The following is a 9810-nucleotide window of genomic DNA, read 5'->3' as shown; positions in this document are numbered from 1 at the left end:
ATAGAAGATAACGACCCTGCTAAGGCTGTGGATACTCCCACTGGTTAGGAGGAATACTCTGATCCTTTCCCGTTTGGGGTCTGGGTGATGTATAGATGGTGTGTGAGCACCGTGTGGTTCATAGGGAATGCAGAGATTTATAATCTCTCTGTGGTAGGAAAATTCAAGTGAGGTATAAAATCAGACGATTTCTACTGTGCTTTCGAGGTCTGAATTTTTAAAGATGGATGCTTTGGGTAATGCCCCCCAAAATCTTCTCTTTTATCTTTTCATCTGGGTTCAAAACCAAGAAAGCAACAACAAAAGCAATTTTTGAAGGGTTGTTAGGGGAAGACCAGGTAAATAGTTGTTTCATGCTAATGCTGTTGTTCCTGTGTTTTGTTTTAGCTCTGAAGAAGCCTCTTATGTCAGCTCCTAAGAGTGAAGGGCATGAGCCTGTGCTGAGCCTCCCCACTCAGCAGCCCCATGCTGCAAACCTGGCCCCAGGTACAGCTCCTCTCAGCAGTCACAAGGCAACACTTGGGTTACACGGAGGAAATCAGGGATAAATTCCTGCAGGATCCAGGGCTGTGTTCTCACCTGGCTGGCTGAGGCACTGGGGCTGCCCTTGTGTGGTCCTGTTTGGTATCCTCCACACCAAATCGTTTCTGAGCCTTTTCACCAGTTGCAGCCAGATTTGAGTTTGAGGTTTCAAGGATAAATGCTTCAGGATTCCTCCAGTGCCCAGAATAACTGAAATTTTTCCTCCTTGAGGTGTAATTCCTCCAGTGTCCAGAGTAATTGAAATTATTGTTCCTTAGGGTGCTAATCAGGGCTGCACCATACCCTCAGGGCTTGGTTCTTGATCTGTTGGTATCCACAGGCAGAGGTAATCTAGCATTCCTGTTGCTTGCTTTGTGTGGGTGTCATGGGGGACGTTTAGGACATGAGAATGGTAAGTCCTGCAGTGAAAGGGTTTGGAGGATTTGCAGTTGGAAAGGACACAAATCCATAGAAAATACAATTCATGCTCATGGGTCAAGTCACTTCAGTAGGCTGTACCTGCACTGCAAGTGGCTTGTTCTAGTACTTCCTGCTAAAATGATTCCTAGAACTTTAGTATTAATTAAATATAAAGGTCTGAAGATACATTTGTGCCATGACCAAACAGCCCCAAGGTTTTGTTCTGCCCTTTGTTGGTTCTCTTGGAAAAAGACAACAAAAGTTTTTCTTTCCCTGTGCAGTGGATGTGTGAGCAGAATTCCCAAGTGAGGGAGCTCAGAGCCTGCACACACATTTAAGGATTGTTAGTAAGTGTTGCTTAGTTGCCTCGAAAAGCAGAATCAGCAGGAGGATGAAAATCCATGAACATGTTGTTGTTCTGGGCTTCAGGCACTGCAGCACGTGCAGGAGTCAGCTGGGAGGGAATGACAGGGGATGGATTATGGATTGGAATGTGATGGATTTCCCTCTGCCTCCCCTTGGAGTCATGTCAGGCCTGCAGACACCTGTTCCTTGCAGGTGTGCCCAGTGACAACGGTGCCAACGCTGACGGTGTCCAGCAGATCCCTCCCAATTCCCTCCAGCACCTACACTTGGAAGACAACATGGAAGCCCAGAAAGAGCCCAAAATCGAGACAGAGCAGATCAAAATCCCAAAGAGCAAAGTTAGTGACCTGCAGAAGATGAAGCAAAGTAAGTTGGCCTTGATCACAAACCTCAGTACGTGGAGAAAATCCCTTCATTCCCTGTGTGTGGTAGTGCCTGTGTGGAACATAGGGACCAGTGCAGAGGGCCCTCTGGAGAGGGAACCTGGGAAGGAATATAGCATGTCCCTGGGGAAAATAGGTGCTTTATTGTGTTATTTTTTCATATATACATTCAGTGTTTTAAAAAAATTCCTTCCTCGTGGGAATTTAAAGTGCTTCTGGAAATTACTGCTCATCTAAATGGGATAAGTCAGGGCTGGGATACATGCAGGATACTGAGTTACTTCCTGTAGTACCTGACTTAAATACTGTGGTTTGGAGAATATTGAAGAATCCAGCCCTTACACTGGGGTCGTTGTGGTGGGGACTGAAGGTGCTTGTTATATGAGGAAGTTGTCCAGAACCATTCTCTTCCCTGTCTGCTCCAGTCAGGAACCTCCAGCAGTTGCACACAGGTGTGTGGAGTGTGGGATGTTGGTTTAAAAAAACCTGTTCCAATTGTTTGGGTGAGGAAGGGTGTTTGGAAAAAAACCTTAGTGCTGAAACATGTCCTCTTGGGTTTTCTTTATCCAAATAAGATTTTTTTTTTTAAGAAGCAGATCTTTAGGGAAGACTTTGGCTGTTGGAATATCACTAGTGGATCTTTGTGATGCAGCAGGGAAAGGTGTATTACAAACTGGCAACCTGGGCCTGGAGGTTCAGGACAAGGAGAACGGCTTCCCACTGCCAGAGGGCAGGGACAGATGGGTATTGGGAAGGAATTGTTCCCTGTGAGGTGCTGAGGCTCTGGCACAGGGTGCCCAGAGCAGCTGTGGCTGCTCCATCCCTGGGAGTGTTCCAGGCCAGGCTGGATGGGGCTTGGAACAGCCTGGGCTGGTGGAAGGTGTCCCTGCCTGTGGCAGGAGGTGGGAGGAGATGAGCTTTAAGGTCCTTCCAACTCAAATCATTGTGATTGTGAGATTCTGCCTAAATCTTATGCATACCTGAGCATACACACAGGTACAGGAGTTGCTGTGGAGCACCTCACCCATGAGTGCTGGGGAGGATTATGTCCTGGGGAAGTTTGTGTGCTCAGCCTTTCCCTGCTTGGTTTGAAGCAGCCTGAGTTCAAATCCTGAGCCCTTGGAGCAGAATGAGACCGAGCAGGGTCTGAGCAGCTGCCCCTGAGCTGTGCTGGGATTGGAGCTCTCCGTGTGCCCGTGGAGCTCAGCTCACAGCCTGTGCACAGGTTCTGTGTTTCCTGGGATTTTTGCATCCTGTTTAACCTTTCCTTCTGTCAACTTCAGCACATGCAGGGCCTGTTGGTCACAGTATTCCTGTCATAGCCACAGGCTGGGTTTGCTGGAAGTTGGGTACCTTCTGTTGTCTTTCATGGCTCAGTGTAGGTTTAACATGTGCAAATCCTGCTGTGCTGTCTGGGTTGTGTAGCAATGCAGTGTCAAAAGCACCAACAGTAATAGCCAGGATCACTCAGTCAGACAGGAACAGGTAATGAATAATGCATGGAACTTGGGATTTCTAAACCCATCATGGTTTCTCCTTGCTTGTTTTATGACAGTACCCAAAACTGCTGTTTCTGTCCACTCGATCTGCACTGGGTGTGATCCTGCTGCTTTTTTCCCCATCCAGAGAAGCACCATGGTGCTGTCTCTGTCCTGATTTTTATGTATTGCCACACAGGAGGGTTATCACTGGTTTAGGAAATAATTTCATGTTTACACCTGTCCATTTTTGATGCTGATGTTGAGTTCATCCTCCTGTTTTACCTCTGTTAATTGCTTCTACTGGGAATCACTCACCACCTGCCCCAGCAGCCTTGGTGCCCAGTCTGTAAGGCTGGATTACACTTTAATCCCAGTTTCTCATTTTCACATGATCCAGGCCTGTGGCCTCTGCACACTCAGTGCTGATTCCCTCCATCACTGGGCAAGTGGCTGCACTGTGCTGGGCTGGAGCAGAGCTCCCTTGTCCCATTAACCACCAGCTCTGAGCCAGACATCACACCAGTGATCTCTCACTGCTCATTCCAGACTTCCAGCTGATTCCTCTTTTTCTTGCGTATTGTTTGCGGATCTGGAGCTATTCTTAACTCTTTGTTGGGAAACAAAACCACTGGATTGAGGATGTTTGAAGAACTGTTAGAGCTTCCAAGAAAGCAGAGTGTGAAGCCAAGTGAACTGGTTTGTAGTGGGCTGAGAGCTGCAGAGCAATCCCTGCTGGGTTCCCACCCATGCCAGCAGGGCACAGCCTCATTCCAGGCCTCAGGAAAAATGGTTGCTAACTCTCCACTGAGGGCTCTTCAGCCATTAGAGTGAACGTGTACCAGTGTCTGCAGGCAGTCCAAGGTGGAGCTGTTTAGGTGTTGCTACAGCTCTTCTCCATGGAGAGAGGAGCTTGGGGCAGTCACATGACAGGAGGTCCAGGTGATGGAGCACGTCCTTTCTGCACTGAGGTGCTCCCTGAGCCTTGTTCTCCCCTGCCCCAGCACTGTCCATTCTCCCCCTTTCTCTCCAGCTGGAACTGCCACAGCCCTTGTGCCTTCTCCTGCCACCTGCTCTGTGTAGAGTGTCCCTGTCTCTCTGCTCCTGCTGCTGACTCACTCCTTTGCCTACTCCACAGGCCGGTTCTTTGATGAGAATGAATCCCCTGGGGACCCTCAGCAGGGTTCCAAACTGGCAGATTATAATGGGGATGATGGGAACGTGGGTGAGTATGAGGCAGACAAACAGGCTGAGCTGGCTTACAATGAGGAAGAGGATGGTGATGGTGGAGAAGAAGACGTCCAAGGTGAGCTTGGGTCTTGCCTCCATCCCACTGTGATAGATTCATACTGAGTCACTTGTTGAATTTGTGTAAAGCCTCACTGATTTAGCTGATCACAAATTGCTCTGACAGAACGAACAGGGCTGAGCTGGGTCTCACTCTCCGTGGGACAGCAGTGATGCAACAGTGTCCGTGAGAGGGTTTGGCACCTGACTGCAGCTGTGCACAGCTCCTGCTAGGAAAAGCAAGGCACCAAATTCCAGGCATGGTTTTACCTCAGAGCCCAGCTCTGGCCCCTGACAGGATGGGCTGTGGGCCTGGACACTCCTGAATTGTCAGAGAAATGCAGTGTTCTCTGTGCTGCTTTTGTCACACCTGCCTTGAGCTAGTGTGCACTGAGGCCTCAGGTAGTGACTGCAGGTGTCACTTTGGTGCATTATACACAGATTCAACAGGCTTGTGATGCTCCTGCTAACCCTCCTCAGAGCTCATCACCCACTGCTGACTAACCCTGTGTGTGCAGCCACCACCTCCACCTGCCCTGCATGTGGCTCTGCATGGCTCTCCCTGTCCTGTGTGCCATTCTCATCCAGCTGTTTGGGGCCATTTGTGCCAGGCTTGTATGTCTGTAGGGTGAGAATGTTTGTGTAAACGTAGTTTACAAACATTCCATTTCCAATTGAATGAAAGTGTCAAATAAAGAGGGGGAAGAAGTAGGACATACGATGAAGATCCTACAGGATCCTGATTTTTTCCCCTTATAATGCAAGTGTTTAGCTGGTAGTTTTTCATACATGTATTTAGTTGGGATCTGAGCATACTTAATGGGACAGCCAGTGAAAAGCAGCTGCTGGTGTGGGCAGGCAGCTAAGTGCAGTGTGAGCAGGTTGGGCTGGCCTGGGAGTTTGGAACTCAGGAACAAGTGGAGGGAAAGGATGGATCGGAGCCCTGGGTGATCATTAACTTCCCGAGGAAACGCAATCTTTGCTCCTCCTGCTCTGGCCTGTTCTGTGACACTTGTGCTCAGGAGTCCCAGTAGGTTTGTGTGCTCGTACCTGTCCCTCTGCATTGCTGATTGCTGGGCTGGAATTTGCTCATCCAAGCTGCAGGAAGGTACAGGAAGATCCAGGCTGGACACGGCTTGGAGCAACTTGGTCTAGTGGAAGGTGTCCTTGTCTGTGGCAGGGGGTGGAATGACATGAGCTTTAAGGTTCTTCCAACCCAAACCAGTCTGGGAGTCTGAAAGTGTGTGGATGCAGGGGCTGTGGGAGCTCTTAAGAGTTGTGGTCTGCTGTGAGCAGGATTTCATGCCAGGTGTGCTGTGACCAGTTCCCAGGGTCATGTACAGCATTCCTATATGGGAAAGGGTGGTGTGACACAGCCACAAGTAGTGGAAAGATATTAAAAAGCAGATTGTGCTTGTGCTTGCAGTGCAAGTGGAGTTGGAAAAATAAGTGCTCTGCCTGAGAGTGAGCCACAAACCCATCTTCCTTTTAGATGGGTTCCTGCCAGCTCCCTGCTCTGCTGGCTGGGAATTTGGACTTCGGGAGTAGCCTTTTCCTAACGAACCCCTGTGTCTCTGTAGGCAGAGTGGGTTTCAAAGCTGGTAGTGGAGGCTGAAGGGTGACTTCTGGAAGCCTTTAATGGTGGTTGTTCTGTTGTTCCCTAATAACTTGTTGAGTTGATTTAAGCTGTGAGTTGCATAGTGTGTCCAGTGGTGCTTCCAGGGGCAGCATTCTAGAAAAAGTGGCTGCTTCAGGCTCTAAGGCTGATCTGTCTGCAGGGCAGGAGAGGGGAGAATTGAGGGAAGTGGTTATGATTGTTTAGGGGAGGGGAAAATAAAAGAGAATTTCTGTCTGAGAGCTATCAGGAAAACATCAGCTGGGACTGAACAAAGCCTGGGGCATGTGCCACAAAGCCACTGCATTCCACGTGGTTTTTGTTCCCACTAGGAATGTGTGGGCTTAGATTGAAATTATCCAGGGGAAACACTGAAATCTGGGAGATGTGCTGGAGGTGAGCAGCACCAGCCTGGGGGTCCTTCCCTCAGTCTCCTGCTGCAGGGCAAGGTGAGGTGTGAGAGTGGTGCTTCAAACATGTTTGTGGTGGCTGGATGGTGCAGAGGGGTGCAGCCCCAGCATGTCCAGGGGCTCTGGGGCAGTTCCTTAGGGAACAGAGCCTGTGTCTGGCAGGTAAGGTGCCAGGAGGACCTGTCTGGGGCTGGAAGGTGTGGAGCACCTCCTCAGCTGCTGGGAGGTAGGCATACTCAGCTTCCCTTTCCTGTGAACAAGGGTCTATCCTGAGCTAAAGAAACAGCTCTGAGGTGCAGGAGAGGCTTATGAGTTGGAACAAACAGAGGTTTTGAGGTTTCTCACTTTCTGAGGGAAGGAGGTCAGGGCAGAATGAGGAGTGTTTTGGAGTATCACATGAAATGATGCTGAATGTGCATTTTCTCTGTGGTTTTTCTGCATGTGCTGCAGTAAATGGTTACACTCAGTGTGAACGTTTGGGGGTTGTTTTACGTTTTCTCAGGAGCCTCAAAAGACAAACCCCAAGGAGCAAAGTCAGGCAGGAGGTCAGAGGAGAATGTGGAGACAGGGGCTGAAAGGAAGGTGAAACACCTGCACCTGCCAGGCAGGATGGGGCTGTGACTCTCTTGTAAAGGGGAACCAGTGGCAGCTGAGAGCTCCTGCCTGCGATCCTTGGCCCAGGCTGCCGAGAGAACAGGGATTCCCATGGATAAGGGATTGGGAAAGGTCTTTAAAAGCCTCTCCAAACTTCACCCACGAGTCTGAGATATGAGACAGCAGTATGGAAAAACACTGAGAGTAACACTGACCCATCAGGTAAAATTATGCTGTGCCACTTCTGTGTGGAAGGTGTCATCTGGGAAGTAGGTGGGAAAAGCCCTTCCTTGGTATGGAAGGGCTCTCAGTGACTTCCCTGTGCAGTCCCTGGGGTTTCATCCCCTGGGAAGCCTCACAGTGTCAGTTCAGGGATGGGTTAAACCTGGGAATGGGATTTTGTGCAGGAGTTGGGGTTTAGTGGGAGAGGACGAGTCTCAGAGCCCAGCAGTGAGTGTAACAGTGCTGCAGTCCCTGCAGGCAGACCCTCTGTGAGACAGGGCTGCACTGCAGCCACAGACCCCACCTGGAATGCTGGCAGCTGGGCTGGAACCGCAGCCCCTGTGCCTCCTGTGTGCCTCAGTGACTCCAGCTGGGTGCTGTGCCCAGCAGCAGCATGGCCTGGGGTATTTTTCGGGGTATCAGCTGAGCTTTGCCGGGTGTTTAACTGTGGCTCACTGTGCTGTGATTGCAGATGACGAGGAACGAGACCTGCAGAACGACCTGGGGGACTACAGCAAGTCCCGTTTCAGCCACGGAGTGCTCTAGGCCTGGTACCCAGGGCATGGGCAGGACAGCTCAGCCCACGAACTGGAGGTGCTGCACAACTGGACTATGTTTGCTCCAGGGTTTCCTACTTCCAAGGAAGCTGTGAGTGAAGTGCTGCATGTGCTCAGTCAGCAGGAGGAGAGGACCCTGCTCTGTACATATGTACATACCTGGACATTGCTGTCACGTGGAGCTCATGTGCTCACTCGGCCTGGCCCTTGTCTGAAATGATCTTTACACTTAAACCCAGTCTGTAAATCCAGCCTGGACTGTTCCTGCCACTTAGTACACTCTGGAACCTGCAGAACCTGTACAGTTTGTACTGATGTAATGAAGTCTTTGTGGAAGCTGTGGACAGCCAAGGACTCTTTTGTACAGTCACATCTCTGTGGCATAGCTGCTGTGGTTTGTGCCTGTAGGTGAGCCCTGGGCTGGGAGTGAATATGGACTGTGGAAGTTTACTGCTCCTGGAGCCCAGGCTGGGGCAGCCCTGCAGCAAGGACCAGGACTTCAATAATTTGATACATCCCAAAAATGTGTGCAACTAATAGCTTGATCTAAAAGGTGATAGAAATAACTCACAGCTTGTAGGAAGTCTCTGTGTTCCAGAGGGACATGTCTGCAGCAGTTGTGTGGGCCCTCCGTGGAAGGACCAACCCTACCCCGGGTGAATGTGCCCTCGTGCTGTCCAGGTGCCCATCCCAGTTCATTTCCAGTCTAATCCCTGATACAGCTCAGAGCACCCACCACATCCCATGGTTTGGTGTTCTTCATCAGGTCTGTAAGTCAAAGCCTTCTCTGTGTTCTGTGCTTAAGCACTTCTGGATTTATGGAGATGATTCCATGGCTCTGCAGTGATGGGAATGAAGGGGATTGTCCCCCCTGCTCCTCCAAGGGCTCCTGTGCACACAGGCTGTGGGCCCTGAAGGATGAGTCAGCCCATCCCTGTGCACAGGTGCTGGGCTGAAGTAAGGGGTCAGGTTTGCTTGTTGCTCAGTGACCCTCTTAAAATAATTCAGCACTCAGACAGTAATTTTATGGAGTTTTAAGACAAAGTGTCAGTGTAAAAAAAAATCTGCACATCTGCTGCATGTAAAAAGTGAAACTCAACTGCGCACTGTGTTTAGTCCAAGAACAGCCAACCCAGTGTGCTCTAAGGTAGGGAAGCAGCACAGCACATCTTGGGAGGACCTGCAGATTATAGAGCTTTTTGCCTAAATTCAGAGATTAAACCATTCTGTATCCACAGCTTGAGCTGCTTTCCCTCCCCATCAGCATGACCATCCACCTTGCACCTCTGTGCTGAAGGGACTTTACTCCATGTTCCTCCTGCTCTGCCTTTTCTTCTTCATCACATTCCGTATTTTATTTTCCTTTCCATCAGTGATTACTTGGCCCAGGTGAGGTCATATGTGAAGTGTTGTGTTCAGTTCTGGTAAGGAGAGAGAAGGACCTGCTGCAGAGGGTCCAGGAAGCCACAGGGATGATGAGGAGCATCTCTGTGATGAGGACAGACTGCAGAGATGGGCCTGGTCAGTCTGGAGAAGAGACTGAGAGGGGACCACATCAAGCCATACTAATATCTCCAGGGGGTGTCAGAGGATGGGGCCAGAACTCCTTTCTATAGAGGTGGCAGAGTACTGAAATAGGTGCCCAGGGAGGACATGGAGTCTCCCTCTGTGGAGACATTCCAAACCCACCTGGACACATTCCTGTGTCACCTGCTCCAGGTGACCCTGCCTGGGCAGGGGGTTGGACTGGATCTCCAGAGATCCCTGGAATTGTTTGGTTTGTGAGGGGCCTCACAGATGATCCAGTTCCACCCAGGGATGCCTTCCACCAGCCCAGGGTGCTCCAAGCCCCATCCAACCTGGCCTGGAACAATCCCAGGGATGGAACAGCCACTGCTGCTCTGGACAACCTGTGCGAGTGCCTCAGCACCTCACAGGGAAGGATTCCAAGCTGTT

At 50.3% G+C, this 9810-nt stretch overlaps 1 protein-coding gene across 1 annotated transcript in view; it reads left to right on the top strand.

The window, feature by feature from the left end:
• CASC4 (cancer susceptibility candidate 4) overlaps positions 1-8012 on the top strand; it is an 11430-nt gene extending 3418 nt beyond the window's left edge. Inside the window, exons 5-9 of the mRNA XM_009078549.1 lie at positions 5-43; positions 388-486; positions 1501-1674; positions 4308-4475; positions 7770-8012. Coding sequence (XP_009076797.1) covers positions 5-43; positions 388-486; positions 1501-1674; positions 4308-4475; positions 7770-7843 — 554 coding nt within the window. The 3' untranslated portion in view covers positions 7844-8012. The remainder of the gene's footprint in view (positions 1-4; positions 44-387; positions 487-1500; positions 1675-4307; positions 4476-7769) is intronic.
• Positions 8013-9810: the final 1798 nt, after the last annotated feature.

Source organism: Acanthisitta chloris, unplaced genomic scaffold (genome assembly GCF_000695815.1).
Source record: "Acanthisitta chloris isolate BGI_N310 unplaced genomic scaffold, ASM69581v1 scaffold27557, whole genome shotgun sequence".
Classification (NCBI taxonomy): domain Eukaryota; kingdom Metazoa; phylum Chordata; class Aves; order Passeriformes; family Acanthisittidae; genus Acanthisitta; species Acanthisitta chloris.
The sequence above is the reverse complement of the archived record's forward strand: the minus strand, read 5'-3'. Positions and strand labels throughout refer to the sequence as shown.